Below are 23,278 nucleotides of genomic sequence, written 5' to 3' on the forward strand. Positions count from 1 at the left end.
TATATTTTTTCTGTCCCACTTAACATAAAATGTATTTAAAAGTAAATGTGAACCACACCTATTTTAATATGTGAGTGAAAAAATGTTGATAGGACAGACAATTTTCTGCCCTGACCAGAATAAAGTTCAATAAGACAATTTGAACAACAATTACTGATATTTTTCAGAGTGGAAATAAATGTTTGCAAGGCTAGATAACCTCAAAGACGGATCAGCGACATAGTGTCTTCTTCTTGTCTGCCATAAACTCATTAATGTCCTGTTCACCACAAGTATATATATATATATATATATATATATATATATATATATATATATATATATATATATATATATATATAATGTATTATATATATGTATTATTGTATTTAAAGTTAGGAGCTAAAGAGTGCACATTTACATCTGCACAATCCATGTTATGATGTAAGGGGTACAAATACATTTATGTTTGCATGCAGGGTTTAAACACTGGCAGCTTTTGCATGTAGCACAAATACTATGAAACTTTAATTTTACACTGCAATTTAGAGTTGAGCTAGCACTTGCCCCGCGACAGCTCTAAATCTGTCCGCAGATTTACATTTTTCAAGCACATGGTTATGACCAGAAGTGTCAGGGTGGGTGCCCAAATAAAGTATTAAAAAAAATAGGTATGAAGGTTTATAATTTCCCTTCAAACAAAAGTATTTAAAAAAGTTTGTTATAATTCCATTATTTCTGATATGACAGTGAGTGGGAGATTTAAACCGATTTATTGAAAGGGGAGTTATGTCTCTGTGATATGCCCGAGAAAAGGTATGGAAGGTAAAAAATTATGGCCTATTTTTGGGCAAACTATAATTAATCCCCAAGGTCGTTTCCTTCCCGCACATTAGGATATACGCTGCCCCTCTGTGTGCCCACCCATACCTGTTTAAAAACTTTGTGTCTGAGATGGCAAATTGTCAGCTCTCTGGACTCTAACTGAAGGACTGTCCATTTCATTCTGCCTTGTCACAGGCATACAGAATATGATATGTAAGGGTTTGTTCTCTGTAATTTTATCCTATTTGGTTTTATTACCGTATGGAATAAATTTTTTGTATGCCATTGATCATATGATACAGCAAATCTATAACCTGTGCTGTAGGTGAGTGCAAGACTGAGTGCCGAAACTCTGTTTCACCTCTTACAGTGCACATCCAAATCAGGGACACTGGAGCACGTTCCTGGCAATGAGTAAAACATTTATTGCAGTTTTACAATGAGGATAATAGTTTAAGAGTTGCCAAGCAGACAGGCTGATTTCTGTTGCAAATGATATAAAGTATATTCCAATAATTTGAAACAAACTCCCTGTAGTATTTATCTATTTTATAGTGTCCTATGTTTTTATTATAGAATTATATTATAATCAAGTCCAAGGTCATGTTGGAGGTGTAGTGTCCTATGTCTGTATAGTGTGTAATAGAATTGTATTATGATCATGTCCACTGGTCAGGTCATGTTGGGGGTGTAGTGTCCTATGTCTGTATAGAGTGTAATAGAATTGTATTATGATCATGTCCAGTGGTCAGGTCATGTTGGGGGTGTAGTGTCCTATGTCTGTATACAGTGTAATAGAATTGTATTATGATCATGTCCAGTGGTCAGGTCATGTTGGAGGTGTAGTGTCCTATGTCTGTATACAGTGTAATAGAATTGTATTATGATCATGTCCAGTGGTCAGGTCATGTTGGAGGTGTAGTGTCCTATGTCTGTATATAGTGTAATAGAATTGTATTATGTCCAGAGGTCAGGTCATGTTGGGGGTGTAGTGTCCTATGTCTGTATATAGTGTAATAGAATTGTATTATGATCATGTCAAGGGGTCAGGTCATGTTGGGGTGTAGTATCCTATGTCTGTATAGAGTGTAATAGAATTGTATTATGATCATGTCCAGTGGTCAGGTCATGTTGGAGGTGTAGTGTCCTATGTCTGTATACAGTGTAATAGAATTGTATTATGATCATGTCCAGTGGTCAGGTCATGTTGGAGGTGTAGTGTCCTATGTCTGTATATAGTGTAATAGAATTGTATTATGATCATGTCTAGTGGTCAGGTCATGTTGGGGTGTAGTGTCCTATGTCTGTATAGAGTGTAATAGAATTGTATTATGATCATGTCCAGGGGTCAGGTCATGTTGGGGGTGTAGTGTCCTATGTCTGTATACAATGTAATAGAATTGTATTATGATCATGACCAGTGGTCAGGTCAAATTGGAGGTGTAGAGTCCTATGTCTGTATACAATGTAATAGAATTGTATTATGATCATGTCCACTGGACAGGTCATGTTGGGGTGTAGAGTCCTATGTCTGTATACAGTTTAATAGAATTGTATTATGATCATGTCCAGTGGTCAGGTCATGTTGGGGTGTAGTGTCCTATGTCTGTATAGAGTGTAATAGAATTGTATTATGATCATGTCCAGTGGTCAGGTCATGTTGGGGGTGTAGTGTCCTATGTCTGTATAGAGTGTAATAGAATTGTATTATGATCATGCCCAGTGGTCAGGTCATGTTGGAGGTGTAGTGTCCTATGTCTGTATAGAGTTTAATAGAATTGTATTATGATCATGTCCAGTGGTCAGGTCATGTTGGGGTGTAGTGTCCTATGTCTGTATAGAGTGTAATAGAATTGTATTATGATCATGTCCAGTGGTCAGGTCATGTTGGGGGTGTAGTGTCCTATGTCTGTATATAGTGTAATAGAATTGTATTATGATCATGTCCAGTGGTCAGGTCATGTTGGGGGTGTAGTGTCCTATGTCTGTATACAGTATAATAGAATTGTATTATGATCATGTCCAGTGGTCCGGTCATGTTGGGGGTGTAGTGTCCTATGTCTGTATATAGTGTAATAGAATTGTATTATGATCATGTCCAGTGGTCAGGTCATGTTGGGGGTGTAGTGTCCTATGTCTGTATACAGTGTAATAGAATTGTATTATGATCATGTCCAGTGGTCAGGTCATGTTGGGGGTATAGTGCCCTATGTCTGTATAGAGTGTAATAGAATTGTATTATGATCATGTCCAGTGGTCAGGTCATGTTGGGGGTATAGTGCCCTATGTCTGTATACAGTGTAATAGAATTGTATTATGATCATGTCCACTGGTCAGGTCATGTTGGGAGTGTAGTGTCCTATGTCTGTATAGAGTGTAATAGAATTGTATTATGATCATGTCCACTGGTCAGGTCATGTTGGGGGTGTAGTGTCCTATGTCTGTATAGAGTGTAATAGAATTGTATTATGATCATGTCCAGTGGTCAGGTCATGTTGGGGGTGTAGTGTCCTATGTCTGTATAGAGTGTAATAGAATTGTATTATGATCATGTCCAGGGGTCAGGTCATGTTGGGGGTATAGTGCCCTATGTCTGTATACAGTGTAATAGAATTGTATTATGATCATGTCCAGGGGTCAGGTCATGTTGGAGGTGTAGTGTCCTATGCCTGTATAGAGTGTAATAGAATTGTATTATGATCATGTCCAGTGGTCAGGTCATGTTGGGGGTATAGTGCCCTATGTCTGTATACAGTGTAATAGAATTGTATTATGATCATGTCCAGTGGTCAGGTCATGTTGGGGGTGTAGTGTCCTATGTCTGTATAGAGTGTAATAGAATTGTGTTATGATCATGTCCAGTGGTCAGGTCATGTTGGGGGTGTAGTGTCCTATGTCTGTATACAGTGTAATAGAATTGTATTATGATCATGTCCAGTGGTCAGGTCATGTTGGGGGTATAGTGCCCTATGTCTGTATACAGTGTAATAGAATTGTATTATGATCATGTCCAGGGGTCAGGTCATGTTGGAGGTGTAGTGTCCTATGCCTGTATAGAGTGTAATAGAATTGTATTATGATCATGTCCAGTGGTCAGGTCATGTTGGGGGTATAGTGCCCTATGTCTGTATACAGTGTAATAGAATTGTATTATGATCATGTCCAGTGGTCAGGTCATGTTGGGGGTGTAGTGTCCTATGTCTGTATAGAGTGTAATAGAATTGTGTTATGATCATGTCCAGTGGTCAGGTCATGTTGGGGGTGTAGTGTCCTATGTCTGTATACAGTGTAATAGAATTGTATTATGATCATGTCCAGTGGTCAGGTCATGTTGGGGGTGTAGTGTCCTATGTCTGTATAGAGTGTAATAGAATTGTGTTATGATCATGTCCAGTGGTCAGGTCATGTTGGGGGTGTAGTGTCCTATGTCTGTATACAGTGTAATAGAATTGTATTATGATCATGTCCAGTGGTCAGGTCATGTTGGGGGTGTAGTGTCCTATGTCTGTATAGAGTGTAATAGAATTGTATTATGATCATGTCCAGTGGTCAGGTCATGTTGGAGGTGTAGTGTCCTATGTCTGTATAGTGTGTAATAGAATTGTATTATGATCATGTCCAGGGGTCAGGTCATGTTGGGGATGTAGTGTCCTATGTCTGTATAGAGTGTAATAGAATTGTATTATGATCATGTCCAGTGGTCAGGTCATGTTGGGGGTGTAGTGTCCTATGTCTGTATAGAGTGTAATAGAATTGTATTATGATCATGTCCAGTGGTCAGGTCATGTTGGGGGTGTAGTGTCCTATGTCTGTATAGAGTGTAATAGAATTGTATTATGATCATGTCCAGTGGTCAGGTCATGTTGGGGGTGTAGTGTCCTATGTCTGTATAGTGTGTAATAGAATTGTATTATGATCATGTCCAGGGGTCAGGTCATGTTGGGGATGTAGTGTCCTATGTCTGTATAGAGTGTAATAGAATTGTATTATGATCATGTCCAGTGGTCAGGTCATGTTGGAGGTGTAGTGTCCTATGTCTGTATACAGTGTAATAGAATTGTATTATGATCATGTCCAGTGGTCAGGTCATGTTGGGGGTATAGTGTCCTATGTCTGTATACAGTGTAATAGAATTGTATTATGATCATGTCCAGTGGTCAGGTCATGTTGGAGGTGTAGTGTCCTATGTCTGTATAGAGTGTAATAGAATTGTATTATGATCATGTCCAGGGGTCAGGTCATGTTGGGGTGTAGTGTCCTATGTCTGTATACAGTGTAATAGAATTGTATTATGATCATGTCCAGTGGTCAGGTCATGTTGGGGGTATAGTGTCCTATGTCTGTATAGAGTGTAATAGAATTGTATTATGATCATGTCCAGTGGTCAGGTCATGTTGGGGTGTAGTGTCCTATGTCTGTATAGAGTGTAATAGAATTGTATTATGATCATGTCCAGGGGTCAGGTCATGTTGGGGGTGTAGTGTCCTATGTCTGTATACAGTGTAATAGAATTGTATTATGATCATGTCCAGTGGTCAGGTCATGTTGGGGGTGTAGTGTCCTATGTCTGTATATAGTGTAATAGAATTATATTATGATCATGTCCAGGGGTCAGGTCATGTTGGAGGTGTAGTGTCCTATGTCTGTATAGAGTGTAATAGAATTGTATTATGATCATGTCCAGTGGTCAGGTCATGTTGGAGGTGTAGTGTCCTATGTCTGTATACAGTGTAATAGAATTGTATTATGATCATGTCCAGTGGTCAGGTCATGTTGGGGGTGTAGTGTCCTATGTCTGTATACAGTGTAATAGAATTGTATTATGATCATGTCCACTGGTCAGGTCATGTTGGGGGTGTAGTGTCCTATGTCTGTATAGAGTGTAATAGAATTGTATTATGATCATGTCCAGTGGTCAGGTCATGTTGGGGTGTAGTGTCCTATGTCTGTATAGAGTGTAATAGAATTGTATTATGATCATGTCCAGTGGTCAGGTCATGTTGGGGGTGTAGTGTCCTATGTCTGTATACAGTGTAATAGAATTGTATTATGATCATGTCCAGTGGTCAGGTCATGTTGGAGGTGTAGTGTCCTATGTCTGTATACAGTGTAATAGAATTGTATTATGATCATGTCCAGTGGTCAGGTCATGTTGGAGGTGTAGTGTCCTATGTCTGTATATAGTGTAATAGAATTGTATTATTATGACCAGATGTCCTTGAGCCGCACAACTGTTCCCCTAAGAGAATTCCAACTTTGGTACCCCGCAGCCGCTTGTCCCGAAAATCAAATTTGCACAAAAGTAGACAATGTGACATCACAGAAGAGAATTGTAGTTTTTTCCGTTTGCACTTTACTAAATGAGCCTTTATGTGAACCGATCTACATTCCTAGCATCAATGTTTTCTTGGAGATTATTTTCATATTACGCACACACAGCTACGGGAGACACGCTGCAGCTGTGGACACAGAGTTGTGTACACAATGTACGGATCGCCCTATGCTGACACAGAACGCTGCTGTCATTAGTCTTTATAACACTATTTTAGTTTGCACTTACACAGCTGACTGAATGATTTACAATAAAGGTTATTGGGTTTAGTTTCTGCCCGCTAAGGACTTGTGCCAGGTTTATATAATCCCTCTCTCCAAATAGGGTGAAATTGGTCTCCATCTTTCACCATTTGGCAATATATACAGGAACGACAGTGACTGACGTCGTGTATTAAGGCCATAGCGCAATAGTGAATTTGTAACTCAAATATAAAGTTATAATGGTTAAAGATTTCAGCCTAAAAAATAAGGACACAGATAAGTACTATCTTTGAAATTTATGTCTGGTGCCTACTATAGATTAGGCTACGTTCATTCACCGCAATCTCACTGTTTGAGTAAGCACCTTGACGGCCTTAGAAGAACTATCATTCAGGTGGTCGCAGTTCGTGTGGACAGAGCACGAAATACGGCAACGTGCAGGGTGCAATCACGAAGCCATAATCTTGTTGTCAGAGTAATGTCACTTTAAGAACGGAATCATTTCGGAAATGTATCGGTAAACTACAGCAAATGAAGGAAGAGCGTTCTTTATTCCTAAATAATGTGCCTGGTTTCCAATCGTTTTAAAATGTTAGCTAGGTTTCCGACCAAGTTTGTCAAATTAATTTGATTTCCCGCCATACGTCCTAGTGAAACGAGCAGGACAGGGGCCTCAATGATGCGATGGCGGCAACTCACAGAATCTTCGCTGCCCTTGTAGATTGACCTCCCCTTACGCAATATACCGGAGGGGGATCTTTACGTATGTTTCCTGTGCACTTTATTATTTGTTCAACATATAAACATAGAAATCTGTCAATTTTAAACCCAAGAGTTTTTTTAATGCAGAAAAGAGGGGATCGCACGATTGCACGAAGGTGTCCGTAGCAAAAATGATTGTGACTTTTTATTGGTCATCGAAAAAGCATGAAATAGGAGGAGACAGCAACATTTTACACAAGTGTTACAAGTTATAACAAACAAATCTGACAGTAAAGCAGAAAGAAGCTGAGGGCCGCAGGGGACGGCTCGGAGGGCCGACTGTCCCAGTGTTCTAATCTGTGACAGTCCATCATCCTATCAATGATCTTACATCTAGTTAGTTAAGTATCTTCTAATCGTCGTTGCTAAGACACATGGTGGATCCTTCATTAGTCTTATATTACATACCTGCCACTCCACACTTAGTTATTATTGTATAGTTTTATAGCTGTGATCCTTGAAGCACTAATGGGAAATAATGACTTGCAGGTTGTAATACACATCTGATAGCATTTAGAAGTAGCTGTTAATGTATTATGAACACATCCGATTCATATATATTAATCATTTACTTCCTTATTTACATAGCGACAATCATAATAACGGTCTCATGACTAGAAGAGGCGCTTACACACCCGACCAAGGATCCTACATTCAGTGGGTTAAGTATCTCCTGATATTTGCTGCTATGACACATATTTATGGCCACTGAATGGGCTTTAGCATATCGGAATCTGGACAATTACGCATTCAACAGGGGGAGTATGGTGGCACAGAGGTTAGCATTGTTGTCTCACAGCACTGGGGTCATGAGTTCAATTCTGAGCATGGCTTTATGTGTGTGGAGTTTGTATGTTCTCCCCGTGTTTGCGTGGGTTTCCTCACATAGTCCAAAAATATACTGGTAGGTTAAATGGCTTGTGACAAAATTAACCATGTCTGTGTTAGGGAATTAGACTGTAAGCTCCAATGGGGCAGGAACTGACGTGAGTGATATATATTCTCCGTACAGCGTTGCATAATGATTGGTGCTATATATAATATATCTACTATATAAATGCCTAGTGGCGTGTGTGGGGGAAAAAACAAACAAACAAGCTGCAGCGCCACCTGCTGGGCAGAGTTATACACTGACCTATATATTTCTTGAAGGAGAAGTGACAGTTGGGAGTGGTTGGTGGTTGCCGGGGGTGACAGTGGGGAGTTTTTAACACCTTAAGTAGCTTGATGAAGGATGTGGCGATGAAGATGAAGGATGAGGTGATGGAGAAAAATGATGAGGTGGTGACATGTGGACAAAACCACGTTAAAAAAGGGCGCTTACGTCGGGAAGTAACGCTCTTCCCCTGAGGAGGCCTGGGCTATGGCCCAAATGCATGACAAGAACTTTTTTAACACCTTAAGTAGCTTGATTTGACTAGAATGCATGAGTATCATGCACGGGTTAACTTGTGTGTGTATATATATATATATATATATATATATATATATATATATATATATATATATATATATATATATATATATATATATATATATATAAATAATATGGCCCCCACATGGCCAATAATCACATGCATTTGGCAGAGTCCCACATGTAAAACCCTGCAATTGGAGGGGAGTTAGGGGCTATCTGTGAAGCCCTAACCCATGTGGATACTGCTTTGTCAGCATGATTTAGGCCAGGCCTGTCCAACCTGCGGCCCTCCCAGATGTTGTGAAACTACAAGTCCCAGCATGCCCTTCCAGCTATCAACAGGTTGTCTACTGGCAAAGCATGCTGGTGCTTGTAATTTCACAACACCTGGAGGGCCGCAGGTTGGACAGGCCTAATTTAGGAATTACAATATTACAAGTAATTTTGTCATTTAAGAAAAGCCCAATGCAGGAGATATCTCCTGCAGAAGGAAAATTAACACATTAACTGTAGTCCACATAATATTCATCGGGAACTGCGGTCTGGGCAATTTAATCAAGTTCCAAAAAGCTCATCGGAAGCACGGTCCCTTTAATTAATAATTGGGCCCCTTAGCTTATAGAGGGGGAGTGCTGTGTCCAGCAGAGTGGCTGCAGTCCGAGACCCCCTGGATTTTGGGATGGATGTTATGGGAGCAGCCTGGATGAACCGCACAGAGGGAAGAGCCATGGTAGGAGGAGAGAGAGAGAGAGAGAGCCCCTGGATATTGGGATGGATGTGATGGGAGCAGCCTGGATGAACCGCACAGAGGGAAGAGCCATGGAAGGAATAGAGAGAGAGCCCCTGGATATTGGGATGGATGTGATGGGAGCAGCCTGGATGAACCGCACAGAGGGAAGAGCCATGGTAGGAGCAGAGAGAGAGAGAGAGAGCCCCTGGATATTGGGATGGATGTGATGGGAGCAGCCTGGATGAACCGCAGAGGGAAGAGCCATGGTAGGAGCAGAGAGAGAGAGAGAGAGAGAGAGAGAGAGAGAGAGAGAGAGAGACCCTGGATATTGGGATGTGATGGGAGCAGCCTGGATGAACCGCAGAGGGAAGAGCCATGGTAGGAGCAGAGAGAGAGAGAGAGCCCCTGGATATTGGGATGGATGTGATGGGAGCAGCCTGGATTAACCGCACAGAGGGAAGAGCCATGGAAGGAATAGAGACAGAGCCCCTGGATATTGAGACCCTTTGAAAATTGCTGTGGGGAGATCCCTGGTTTAGGGGTCGGATACAAGCTGTGTGGAAAGTCCCTGCAGGTCGGGATGCACAGAGCTGTGTTATGAGAACACACGTGTGTAATTACTGCTGCTGGTATGTAACCTGCAGTGTTCTCATCGCTGTAACAAGTACGTGCAGGTGGTGGTTGGAGAAGCTGCGAGGAGTATGGCGTCTATGTAACTTGATCCATACCAACCAGTGTGACTATGTGCAGGAGGACAGGAGTGTAAGTACAGTTATTCACTTTCCATCATGGGGCACGTGTCCACTCAAAGCAATTACGTCTTAAACACCTGTGTTATGCGGGGGGTCTCCTGTCCTCTATTGCCCGCACCAACCAGCTTGCCCGGGTGCAGCTCTATACTGTCCATACTCGTGCGCTTCCTCGTCTAACCTGTGCGTCTCTGTGTACGTTTTACAGTAGGTCTGTTTCTCCGGTGTCCCCTGCTGCAGAACTTTGTGGCACCCTACAAATAAATGCTGATAAATAATAATAATACTAATATCACCCTATGATTATTTCATCACTGGGTGAACTGGTGCCCTAATGCTGCCACTGACCAGAATCATTTCCCAGCTCTGTGGATGATCTCTTCCTGTGTTGAAATCTCTGTGACTAATGGAGAAGGCGTGCGAGGCTGGGCTCTCGGCCAATCATCTTCCAGGAGGGGGTGTGTGGGGAGCTTTAAATGCCAGACGTGGACTGAAGGGAGGTAGTTCTGAGCTCCAGATACAGCAGCAGCTCTGAGATCAGGTAAGTAGCTGCTCTCAGCTCTGTCTCTACCTCCGCTCTCACTGTCAGTGTCTTCCCCCATGGTCAGTCTGCAGCACTCTGCTTCCTGATTGCCCATCGCACAGGCACTAAATCCCCCTCTAACCCTCCAGCATCGGAGACTGGATGCATCGCTCAACTTTTCCTATGCAGAAACCTCAACATCACTTCTTCCTTCCAATAGCCCTGCGGAGACTAACCCCATCCCTGCAATAGTCCAATATAACCACCTGCCGGAGCCCTGCAGGGCATCACTAAACTCCTCACCTGCCAGAGCCCTGCAGAGCATCACTTAACTCCTCACCCGCCAGAGCCCTGCAGGGCATCACTTAACTCCTCACCTGCCAGAGCCCTGCAGAGCATCACTTAACTCCTTATCTGCTGGAGCCCTGCACGGCATCACTTAACTCCTTATCTGCCAGAGCCCTGCAGAGCATCACTTAACTCCTCACCTGCCAGATCCCTGCACAGCATCACTTAACTCCTCACCTGCCAGATCCCTGCACAGCATCACTTAACTCCTCACCTGCCAGAGCCCTGCAGGGCATCACTTAACTCCTCACCTGCCAGAGCCCTGCACAGCATCACTTAACTCCTCACCTGCCAGATCCCTGCACAGCATCACTTAACTCCTCACCTGCCAGAGCCCTGCACAGCATCACTTAACTCCTCACCTGCCAGAGCCCTGCACAGCATCACTTAACTCCTCACCTGCCAGAGCCCTGCACAGCATCACTTAACTCCTCACCTGCAAGAGCCCTGCACAGCATCACTTAACTCCTCACCTGCCAGATCCCTGCACAGCATCACTTAACTCCTCACCTGCCTGAGCCCTGCACAGCATCACTTAACTCCTTATCTGCCAGATCCCTGCACAGCATCACTTAACTCCTCACCTGCCAGATCCCTGCAGAGCATCACTTAACTCCTCACCTGCCAGATCCCTGCAGAGCATCACTTAACTCCTCACCTGCCAGAGCCCTGCACAGCATCACTTAACTCCTCACCTGCCAGATCCCTGCACAGCATCACTTAACTCCTCACCTGCCAGAGCCCTGCACAGCATCACTTAACTCCTCACCTGCCAGAGCCCTGCACAGCATCACTTAACTCCTCATCTGCCAGATCCCTGCACAGCATCACTTAACTCCTCACCTGCCAGAGCCCTGCACAGCATCACTTAACTCCTCACCTGCCAGAGCCCAGCACAGTGTCACTTAACTCCTCATCTGCCAGAGTAACGTTTCTCTTTCTTTCCTCTGCAGCTTGGATCAGTAACCAGTCTGCATAATGTACCCTCTTGTGATACTGGTGATTCTTGGATGCTTGAGCTGGGAAGCCCGGTCTTGCACTTGCGGTCCTAGACACCCCCAGTCTGCCTACTGCGACGCTGCTGTTGGTGAGTTCACTAAGTCATTGGCACAAAGGGGGCTCTTTACAGGGACATAGTGGGTCTATTCTGTGTACTGAAAACATTTAGCGCAGAAACAGGATCTGGGGGGGAGGGGTTCGGGGAGTTCTGTGGAACAGTAAAACTCTTTCAGATCTCCGGGAGATTTCAGCAAGTTAGTAACAGCACATAACACTAGTTTGTCACCGCAAACCAGGCAGACTACAGAGCTGTCGCTGTGCCCAGCCAGAGAGCTCATTATTACTGTACTGCAGATTTATGGCTCCGATCCGCCAATCACTAATGTGAAATAAGGACTTGAAGCTGCCATACACATTTAATAACTGAAGCAGCTGTTCATTTCTTAGGTATACATCCCATTCATAGCTATTAGTCCTTCACCATCTCTTTCAGAGAGACAAACCCCTGACCATTGTGTATGTATTTAGACATATCTATAAGGAGGAGATACTTGTTATTATTGTGTGGATAAAAGTTTGTGCAGAAATATTTTGTTTGGAGATGTGAGACCTGGTTCATTAAGGAGAGCAAAGGAAAAAAATTAAGGAGTAAATGGTCTTTGGGACAAACCATGTTACAATGCAAGGGGTGCAAATTAGTTTATTATTTTGCACATAGGATAAACACTGGCTGTTTTTTCATGTAGAATATAAATATCCGATTGCTTTATTTTTATACTGAAATTTAAAGTTGATCTAGAGCACGTCCTACCCCAACTATAAATCTGTCCCCACATTTTACATTTACCTCCCCCCTCCAATGCAGCATGGTTTTGCCAAGGTGCAAATTTACTTTTTTTTTTTTTACTTTGCATTACTTAATAACTCAGGCCAGGATTTAACTTATGTGCAGAATAATAAACTAATTTGCACCCCTTGCATTGAAACATGGTTTGTCCGAGAGCAAATGTACTTCTTATTTTGCTTTGATCTCTCTAATGAATCAGACCCCTTATGTTCTCACTGTCCTATGAATGATATTTAGCTGTTTTATCGTTAATTAACAGGCATTGTGGTGTATAGCTCAGCCCCATTAGGTGATCAGAGTAATAGATATCACTAAGAGAGAGCTGACTGATGTGCAAGGATCTAGTAAAGACACAGTGGAGTCATTACAACACAATGAGATCAATCCACCTGATGTCTTATTTTCAGAACACTGATGATAGAATTCTACCCTATATTAAACAGTACACAGTCGTGATCTGGATAAATAGGTGTTTAATGAGTGTATATTTGACACCTGTCTTTGGAGACAGACTGAACAGTGCACATACAGCTAAGGGCACATGATCTCACACACCGTGCAATTATCTCTGTAATTAAGGATCGGATGTGTCTGTAATGAGCAAAATGATGAGATCCAAGCGGCCAATTGTGCTTGCGGGATTTTATTCTGGACAAACTCTGGTTCTAACGACGACTGTTTATTTGCAGTGTTGCGGGCAAAGTTTATTGGACAGACCGACAGCGAGAAGAAAGAACACTGGACACAGTTTGAGGTTAAAACTACCAAGGTAAGAAGCTCTCCTCTGACCCATATCCTTCCCATGACAAGTCTATCTTCAGACCCCTGCCCGTGTGGGCTCTTATCTTCTAAGTCCCAGCATCACGTCGGCTATAAATGTCTTTCCTCTTGGCTAGGATGGGGGTTAGCCACATAATTACAGCCTTCTATTTTAAGTATAAGTTTAGAAACCGAGCATGCTGGGTAGACATAAGTATCACCCTCAGACCTCCTCTCTCCTATCCCTTTAACCAGTGAATGTCATGGGGACGAGGCTCTATCTATCTGCTACCTGTGACATTTCAGCTGTGGTGGAACTATAAGTCCCAGCATGCTCATATGAGGACAGGTAGTCACAACGTTTAGAGAAAGGGTATAGTACAAGTAGCTCTTTACAATAAGCAATTTAAAGATTAGTTGTTTAATCCGGGGGGATAAACAGATGCGGGCACAATAACACCCCGCAGCTCTCCTCTGGCCCCAGGCTGCTACTGTGATATGTCTACATAGATCTCTCTCTCTCCATTAGGTTTTCAAGGCTCCTGAAGCCCTCCAGGACATCCAGTATGTGTACAGTGGAAAGGAGGAGAGTCTGTGCGGCTACCAGCACACCTCAACTAACAAGAGCGAGGAGTTTGTGGTCGCTGGTCAGTATAATGTGTATATACACTGCCCCCTAGACTAGTCCTGTATCTCTGCTATTCATGGTCCTGTTCTCCTACTAGTACATCACCTACATCACCTTCTCCTATCTCACTAAATCATTACTCTGACTAACACTATCCTGCAAAGTGTCCCATTGTCATCTACTCCCCCTCAATAGTGCCCCACTGCCATCCACCCACCCCCTCTATAGTGCCCCACTGCCATCTACTCTCACTCTACAGTGCCCCAACGATATATACCCTCCCTCTATAGTGCCCCACTGCTATCTGCCCTCATTCTATAGTGCCCCAGCGATATATATCCTCTATATCTACCCCCCTGTATAGTACAACACAAATATCGACCCCATACTCTATAATACCCTGCCAAAATCTATCCACATACTATAGGACTCACCAATATCTTTCCACCCTCTATAGCAACCAGTTATATATCAACACTCCATAATGCCCCGCTGTTATCTATTAACCCTCTATAATGCCCCACTGTTATCTAATAACCCTCTATAATGCCCCACTGTTATCCAATAACCCTCTATAATGCCCCACTGTTATCTAATAACCCTCTATAATGCCCCACTGTTATCTTTTAACCCTCTATAATGCCCCACTGTTATCTAATAACCCTCTATAATGCCCCACTGTTATCTAATAACCCTCTATAATGCCCCACTGTTATCTAATAACCCTCTATAATGCCCCGCTGTTATCTAATAACCCTCTATAATGCCCCGCTGTTATCTAATAACCCTCTATAATGCCCCACTGTTATCTAATAACCCTCTATAATGCCCGACCACTATCTACCTTCCTAGAATACTAGTGATAACATAACACCACTATAACACTTATCCTCTCTGCACTGCAGCCCCCTCCACAACCCACCCACTCAGCCGCCTTCTTCTCACCCACTTAATCACTTAATCATTACTTTCCCCCTTCTCCATCCGCAGGTATGATGGTGGACGGCAGTGTGTATATCACCTCCTGTAGCTTTATCGCCCCATGGTCCTCCCTGACCTACTGCCAGAAGAGGGGGCTCATGAACGTGTATGAAAAGAACTGCGGCTGCCAGGTGAGACCCCTCCCGTGTTATGTGTGTGGCTTAGAACATGGGAATGTCCCACTTAAATCAAGTTTAAACCACCTGCTGCCCTCTGCCTCTGGTGGAGCCACAAGTTCCAGCATGGCATGACATGCTGGAACTTGTAGTCCCACTAGAGCTACAGAGCCACAGATTCCTAGCTATGTCCTAAACTGTCAAAAAGTAAATTGCAAAGTGCAGAATGCGGTTTGGTGACATTACGTGCCAGCATTTGCACAAGATAGATTTGTGGGGCCACCTACTTTTATACTGAATTGTATCAACACAAATTGAATATTGGATATGTAAGTGATATGTCAGGTTCCTCTGTGACACTTCTGCCATTGAAGTATCACTCTGTGCTAAATACGGTATGTACTAAATATTGTATGTACTAAATACGGTATGTACTGAATACGGTATGTACAGTTCCAGTGGCTCAATATGCCCGCAGCTTGGCAGACAGGAAGTCTTGTTACGCCACAAAGCTTCACGTGCTGACTACTGTAACAATTCCTTATTATGTCACCCTCTTGCACACTTCTGCTTTCACATTTGAAATGGACCATCCTAAACCAATCTCTGTTTAACTCTAGATCGTTCAGTGCTTCTCCTTGCCCTGTGAGATTACCAATGACCTGCAGTGTCTCTGGACCGACCCGCTGATGCAGCGCAAGTCTCTGTACTCCGGCCACCAGGCATCCAACTGGGCCTGCGTCAACAACGGCAGCGGCCTGTGCCTCTGGGATTCCTTAAAGTCCCGTCTATACGCCCCCATCAGCAAAAAGCAGGTCCAGTAAGATCTATTCTGCCACCACACTTGACCCTCGTTGACAAATCGCATGATATGAGATTTCCGCAGCTCTGAAATACAAAGGGGTTCCCCCCCCCGGAGGAGAGACGATCCACCCAATCACCACTATATACTCTACGTGCCGGGGATTAGAACCCGCGACTCTTCTGTCCTCTAGTTACATGTGAGCTTCGTTCTTCAGCTAATTCTCTATACACTCACTGCTAGATACAGAGCTGATCTCCCCGGTGTGCTGTTACAGCTTTTTTTTACATGTATGGGACTGTTTAATAAATATTTTAGGATTTTGTTTTGTATACAAACGTGTTGCTGTCTTGAGTTGAGTACGTTGCCATTAACACTCATCAATGTATAACGTAGAGGGGAACCCGGATCCTAATGTGTCATTGGGACCTAATCTATTTCACTGACTGCGGTTAACACAGAGGAAAGTGAAATTCTGCCTAAATAAGGAATTCTATAGACAGACATCTGTTTTAAATCATGACTTGTTACACGAGTGCAGACTTCTGAACTTATTCCATGACACAAGGTATTTCCGCAGGGGGGTTGGTGTTTTGTATGAGCGCCGCTGTCCGGGGTCACTGTAGGATACAGACCCCCAAACAAACAGGTATTGATGATATCATGGCAGGAAACGTGGTGGGATTCATAGAAATGTTAACGGTCTCTGACTCACCATTTCCTTGTGGTTGGGGTAATAGGTCTGTTCGATCAGAGGGAAATCCTCAGGTCCCAACTTTTTCTGCAGACGAACCAGCTGAGAGAACTGAAAGATAAAAGTGTTTCAGCAGCAGGATAATGACACAGAGCCGGTCTGATAGGTGCATAACACAGCGCTGAGTCTGAAAGATGAACCATGACTTGAGGGAATTCTAATAATGGGTTCATACGGTACTGTCCAGCAGTTTATAGGAACAAGAATACAGGGTTATCCAAAAAATACCAGGTCTGATTCAGGGTGGAAAAGAGGTGTCACTTACAATTAAAAAAAACATCACACAGTGTATGTGTACGTCTGACTTACGTCCAACTTGCCAACGTGTACAAAGCGTTTTATTTTATATAGTACAAAAGTAATTTCTATGAAGCATCATTTAAACCCAACTGACCTAGTTAATACAGCAGGAACAACTCTTTGATATATAACACTCCTAATCTACGGCCCAGCGACTACAAAAGTCTCAATAAGCTTCTACGAATCATTCGCAACCCTTTAATGACAAGCAGTTCGCTAGTTAATTTTTTTTGCCATCATCCGTAACTTACACCTCCCCCGTTCCACCCGCAAATAAAAACACTTTTATTAGCCGTATCCGCAGTCTGAATCCGTCCGCAATCTCTGGAATGCGCCCTGACTGTGCATCGCCTACGTTAGAACACTCCAACCCTCCTCCGTCGCGTCTCTGCAGGCGTAAGGAGTCGTAAGTGACAAAAAGCCTCAGGTCCGAATACCAGTCATTGCGTATGTTCACTTTCTGAGCATGCACCTTGCAAAAAAAACGCCAGGATATGCTACGGAAACGGGCGCATGTCCCGCGCTGAGTCGGGCCCGCTGTGTTTGGTGCAAATCAGAATGATTACACTCACAGGCTTGCAGCATCTTCTCTCTGTCAAACTAAAGGCTACATCCACATCTGCGGACATTCACCTTACATATTTACATGTAAAAGACCGGCAGAGTTCAAGTAAATTGTCGGTTAGATACCCTCTCTATTAGACTGTAGCTAACCTCATGCAAAAATGAGCAAAAAATACCTTTTGGCTGCTTAGAGAGACGTGAGCTTTCAACGTCAGTGTATTGGGATTATACAGTGTTGATTTCATTTTAAAATATAAAAAAACCCTATGAGTAACTTATACTTAAATATGTAAACAGCATATAGACATTAAAAGCAGACAAAGAAAATCATTCTAAGCAAAGTTATTTGTGAGATTTCAGATCTGTCCGTCCTGATCAATGTGTGCAAAAGTATTTAAATGTCTTGACATTGGGCGTAAGGAACAAAGTCTCCAGAAATCCGTACAGAATGAATATAACGGGTTACATCGACTTGTACAATCACGCCAGCTTGTTAGGTACCTGTCATAACGGTTCACGCTTAAGATTGCACTGGTCAAGGGGGGGAAAGGATAAGGGCATTGAGGAAGATATATTATCTTACAAATCAATCAGGTTTTCCCCCTGGTAAGACTGTTAATATACAGACAGAACAAGGCCTCAATCTATACAATGAACGATTGATGGTTTACATAGAAGAGTCTGAATAAATCAAAAACAAAATCGATTGACAACTGAAAAAGGTAGAAAATCCATTATCCCTGTGGACAGTCTAAGAGGCCATGCGGTCATCACACTTGTTTTACGTCAGTACTTACCACCCACGGCTTGTCACAGAAGTTATACACAGAATGCAGAGAGTTGAGGCTGGGCACACCGGCGTACTGCAGACCGATCACCAGGCTGCGGAAGTCTCCGTTCCGTGCCATGCTGAAGGCATGCTGGCGGATCAGGACAAAGTCCGGCTTCAGTGACCTGCAAGAACCGGTCTGGGATTATTCTCTAAGGTGCAATTGATTTAAACGAGCTCAGCCCAGAGGGATCAATTAAATTACAGATAGAATTCAGCAGACTCGACTCGATATATGTGAGCTCAATATAAAAAGTGCTTGGTCTATTCAATTAATTACTGCCAGGGCCATTAAATAAAGCATGCTGGGCTAATTAGCGGCGTCTGCTCTAACCTAAGCAAGGAATTAAAGGGAAATAACCCTAGGCCCTCACTTTGCATGCAGCAGCTCTGTACTGGTAAGCTGATATAATATATGTGTATATATATATATATATATATATATATATATATATATATATATATATATATATATATATACATATATATATATATATATATATATATATATATATATAATTAGTAATGCAATTAATTAATTGTAGGGGTTGTCTGGAGGGAGGGAAATAGGTTTATTAAATGGGAATACTATCACATTAATGTTGGGGCTGGAGGAAGGCCTAAGTATTAATTGTGGGTCCTATTGATTTAACGCAGGGGCTGGTTGGAATTTTCTACATGTACCCATTATTTTTTCTAAATAGGGCCCCCAACATTCCAGGATCCAGACAAGCCGCAACTAAAGAAACCAGCAGCCACAGGTGGTAAAAGTGACAACAACAGGTAGGACAGTCTGTCAAATGTTCTGCGTCTAGTGCAAGCTTGGCTAACCTGTGGCACTCCAGGTGTTGTGAAACTACAAGTCCCAGCATACCCTTCCAGCAATAAGCTGCTATATATTGGCAAAGCATGCTGGGACTTGTAGTTTCACAACGCCTGGAGTGCCACAGGTTAACCAAGCCTGGTCTAGTGGGACAATCCCGATTTTTGATGACTGTTCTGCCCAATCTAAGGGACCCCCAGCGTTGCAGTCCCACGGTGGGCCCTTCATGCCCCTGTCCGACACTGCCCCTAGTGTCCTGTACTGCCCTTGTTTCTGGTCTGCACACCTTATACCTAACATCCGTTGTCTTCTGTGTGCCCCCTTCACCCCTCTCCCCGAGTATCCATGTCTAGTCATGTGACAAAGAAAGTTCAATCTCTTTCAAATTCCCATCTAATCCTCGCCAAGCCCTACAATTTTAAAATGTAATCATGTAATCATGTGACACCCAGAACACATTTTACTTGATTATTTATTCAACACAAAAATCCAAATGTAGAAGCCGTGTGTGAGAAAGTAAGTACACCCCCTGACTCAGTCGCCTGTAGAATCACCTATATCAGCAATAACTTGCCCTAATCCTTATCTGTGCGAGTTTGTCATTCTCTGATATCACACAAACACTAAAGCTTGGCAGCGATGTACAAATGATGCTAGTCCATAAGGATATATATGGTAGCTAGACAAAAATACCCATACAAAAAAACATAAACGTTAATATAAAACTTAAGCACATCTGCAACTGTTGGGGTGTTGACATCCTCCTGCCCCACTTATCGGGCTCACCATGTTTTGCCAGCCACGCCTCCGAGGGGCCCAGAGCTCTGACCCTATTCTTCTTAGGGTACCGGCAGGAACTATGTGTGTTTATAGGGCTTTTGTCTTTTTCGCTTACTTTTACGATCCGGACTTGAAATACTACGTGGGGTAGCGGCAGCCGGGTGTGAGCCTGTGTGTGGTGGAGGAGGGGCTAAACGGCTGCGCTGAGCTACACAGCAGCAACTGATGTTGCTCCGCGGGGGGTGTGGTCTGTACAGAAATCCGGTGATGTCACCAGCAAGACTATCACAGACGTCCTTCCTATATGAGGCAGCAGCTGTGTGAGGGGTTTGCGGCGGTAGTGATGGCGAAGTGCGGAAAAGAGGGTGGGGGGCACACGTGACAAGGGGTGGCAGATTAGGGGGCATAATGTGCTACATGGGAAAGGAGGGGGAAGGGGTGTTATAAATAATATTTGGGGTTATGGGTGTGTGTATTATCATCACACCTTATGGAAAAGGGTTCAATCGCTGTCTCGTGCAAAAGAGGGGTCCTTACCTGCCCCTGAAAAGTAAATGTATCACCGAAGGTGTGGTAGAAGGTCCTGGCTATAATACATAGAGGCGCCACGGATCAACGTGATATCGCTTTGCACTGGGGTAGTGAGTTACCGCACATGCTCCGACCAGCGAAGACAGATGTTAGGAGCGCTGCATGACGTACGTTTGACGTGTAGTAGACTCGCTTGTGACTTGGGGGCCCATTGTGTACACACCGCCAAGGGCCCCAGACCATCTGCCTTGTCATTACACATGTATATATACTAGGTTATTATTATTATTATTATCATTTATTTGTTAGGCGCCACAAGGTTTCCGCAGCGCCGCACACAGTACTAACAGTAGACTATACAGGGTGAAACCATACAGAACAATGAACAAAAAGTACCAATACTTCAGAAACTCCGGCCAGTCATATGCAGTAAAGACGGAGCGGAAGAACAGTTATGGAGACAGGAGGGGAGGGGGCCCTGCTCATAGGAGCTTACATCCTAAGGGAGGGTAAACAGACCAGGCACAAGAGGAGCCAGTTGAGGCAAGAGGAGAGAAGGGAGGACGAGCTAAAGGGAGGAGATGGGAGTTAAGTAGATGGTTGGTAGGCCATCTACCAACCATGGTTGGTAGGTTGGTAGATGGTTGGTAGGTTTAGTATGTTAGTTGAGTGCTAGTAGTGGAACACTGTAAGCCGGAGAAGGGAGTGGTCCTTACACACAGATCCGTACACTCAGGACACTGCACACACATGCCTTGTCATGTATATACCGAATATATTTGCTCAGTCATTTTTGTTTTGAGGTGTAACCGCTGTTTCTGATCTTCTGTAATCCTATGGGGTTTTTTTTTTTTCCTAAACAAAATATCCTTTGTTTCCTTGAAAGAGCACCGCAATTTTACATGATACATCTAATCATTACTATAACCGTGTATTTAATATGGCCCAAGGCACAGACTACATCAGAAGATCCGTCTTTGCCACTTCTATAACTTGAGGGGTAAATTGCAATTCTACCCTGAAAGTAGAGGGTACCAAGAGATTTCCCAAATTTTGCAGCATGGGGGGGGGGGGGGGGGGAATTGCATGCACTGATGGGGGGGCGGGAGTGGGGCAGATTTAAGACATTGGTGATTCCCTCAAACTCAAGAAGCAACCTGCAAATGTATCACAGGCTGAGATTTCTCAACCGAGCCATACAAAAACAACAATAATATTTTCTCCATACAAATAGAGAGGTGTGAGGATTGCATATATACGCCACTTTAAAACACCATCCAGATGCGAATGAGATGCCCTGTCACTATACATACAACACTGGCGCACACAGCAATTCCTGGCAGACTAAGGGTCAAACATTACAGACACACACATTATACGCTGTTAAGAGTACAAAGCCCTGCAGTACTCCAGGATCTCCACAGGGAGGCAGACTGTGCAACCCACATAATAGCTCGGTAACAATGACCTCAATAACAGCAGTTATTATAGTTCTCAGCATAAATTAGTCACACAGATTAAATTCTACTCAGCACTCGCTCGATCTAATGTATATTAACTGCATTACGCCTCACATTACCATATGATATATAAAGACGCACTGTGACTCAGTGCATACTTGTTAAACCCTGTATTTGTAAACTACACCGCTGCCTATGCACAGTGTGCCTGAGTCATTAAGTAAGGCAAAAAAATGAGTAAATATTCTCTGGGACAAACCATGTTACAATGCAAGGGGTGCAAATTAGTTTATTATTGGCTGATTTTCCATCTAGCACACAAATACTTGATAGCTTTATTTTTACATTGAAATTTAAAGTTGATCTACGACATGCCCTACCCCAACTATAAATCTGTCCACACATTTTAAATTTACCTCCCCCCTCCAATGCAGCATGGTTTTGCCCATGTGCAAAGTTGCTCCATTTTTTTGCTTTACTTTCCTTAATGACTCCGGCCCACTGAGTGCAGAAATCGTGTCCCACAATGTTCATGATACTGTAGCCTATTAGCTCATTAGGAACTATTGAGCCACATGTTGATAGGCTGCATTATTAATACCTCGGCATACCTTCCAACAGTACTAACTCTAGGGACATACGCCAGATGGGGTCTTGTAAACGACGGGTGGAGGTCGGCCGGACCAGCGATGTGGTCTAATCTGTCCTGACCCTCCATTCGGGAACGTTGGCAGGAATGTCTCAGTGTGATGTCATCACTTACTAATGAGCTGATAGGCTGTGTTCTCGGGGTCTCAGTGACATCACTAATGTTTCATTTCGTCCTATCCAGCGGATGAAGAAAAGGGTGTATTCTGGGAATATTTGCAAGGTGGAGGCGACAGAACTGGGACAGAGTCTGGATGAGAGGAATGAAGCAGAGGGCGGAGTCTAGTGTGATCCCGAGGCGGCGGGCTTGGCGGACGGGGGAAATTGTGGCGTTACTGACGGTGAGGGAGATGAGGGGAGGTGGGATTTGAACCTATGTAGTTTTCATGTTCTGAAACACCCACCATGCCCCTGGTCTATCTGTGCTGGGGGTTCCGTCCAGTAAGATATTGGGGCACTATGCTAATGGTAACCATAGGCAAACTGAGGGGGGTTTCCTAGTGCCTGTAAACCCCCCTCCAAGCCTAGGGCACTGTATAATTGAGGTGGCTGGACCCTGCTCCCGCATCACATGGCTCTGCTTGAAAAG

General features: G+C 43.4%; 2 protein-coding genes across 5 annotated transcripts in view; one reads left to right on the forward strand and one right to left on the reverse strand.

Annotated features, from left to right (window-relative positions):
- The window catches only part of SYN1 (synapsin I), an 87,410-nt gene that overhangs the window by 47,120 nt on the left and 17,012 nt on the right, over positions 1–23,278 (reverse strand). For all 4 annotated transcript variants that reach the window (XM_075185509.1, XM_075185508.1, XM_075185511.1 and 1 more), the window contains exons 4-5: positions 18,416–18,572; positions 16,716–16,805 (exon numbers count right to left, since the gene is read on the reverse strand). In XM_075185509.1, coding sequence (XP_075041610.1) covers positions 16,716–16,805; positions 18,416–18,572 — 247 coding nt within the window. The remainder of the gene's footprint in view (positions 1–16,715; positions 16,806–18,415; positions 18,573–23,278) is intronic.
- On the forward strand, positions 10,435–16,325 carry TIMP1 (TIMP metallopeptidase inhibitor 1). The gene is made up of 6 exons (XM_075185512.1): positions 10,435–10,538; positions 11,822–11,955; positions 13,404–13,483; positions 14,003–14,120; positions 15,092–15,213; positions 15,819–16,325. Exons 2-6 carry the CDS (start codon positions 11,847–11,849, stop codon positions 16,020–16,022), a joined length of 633 nt encoding a protein of 210 aa, XP_075041613.1. The 5' UTR covers positions 10,435–10,538; positions 11,822–11,846; the 3' UTR covers positions 16,023–16,325.

This window comes from Mixophyes fleayi, chromosome 9, assembly GCF_038048845.1.
Source record: "Mixophyes fleayi isolate aMixFle1 chromosome 9, aMixFle1.hap1, whole genome shotgun sequence".
Lineage (NCBI taxonomy): Eukaryota > Metazoa > Chordata > Amphibia > Anura > Limnodynastidae > Mixophyes > Mixophyes fleayi.

Excerpts from the sequence above, each read along its gene's own strand:
- TIMP1 (XM_075185512.1), top strand. The coding sequence starts at position 11,847 with ATGTACCCTCTTGTGATACTGGTGATTCTTGGATGCTTGAGCTGGGAA. Across the intron at positions 11,956-13,403 it reads CTACTGCGACGCTGCTGTTG|TGTTGCGGGCAAAGTTTATT; the intron begins GTGAGTTCACTA and ends GTTTATTTGCAG. Across the intron at positions 13,484-14,002 it reads TTGAGGTTAAAACTACCAAG|GTTTTCAAGGCTCCTGAAGC; the intron begins GTAAGAAGCTCT and ends TCTCTCCATTAG.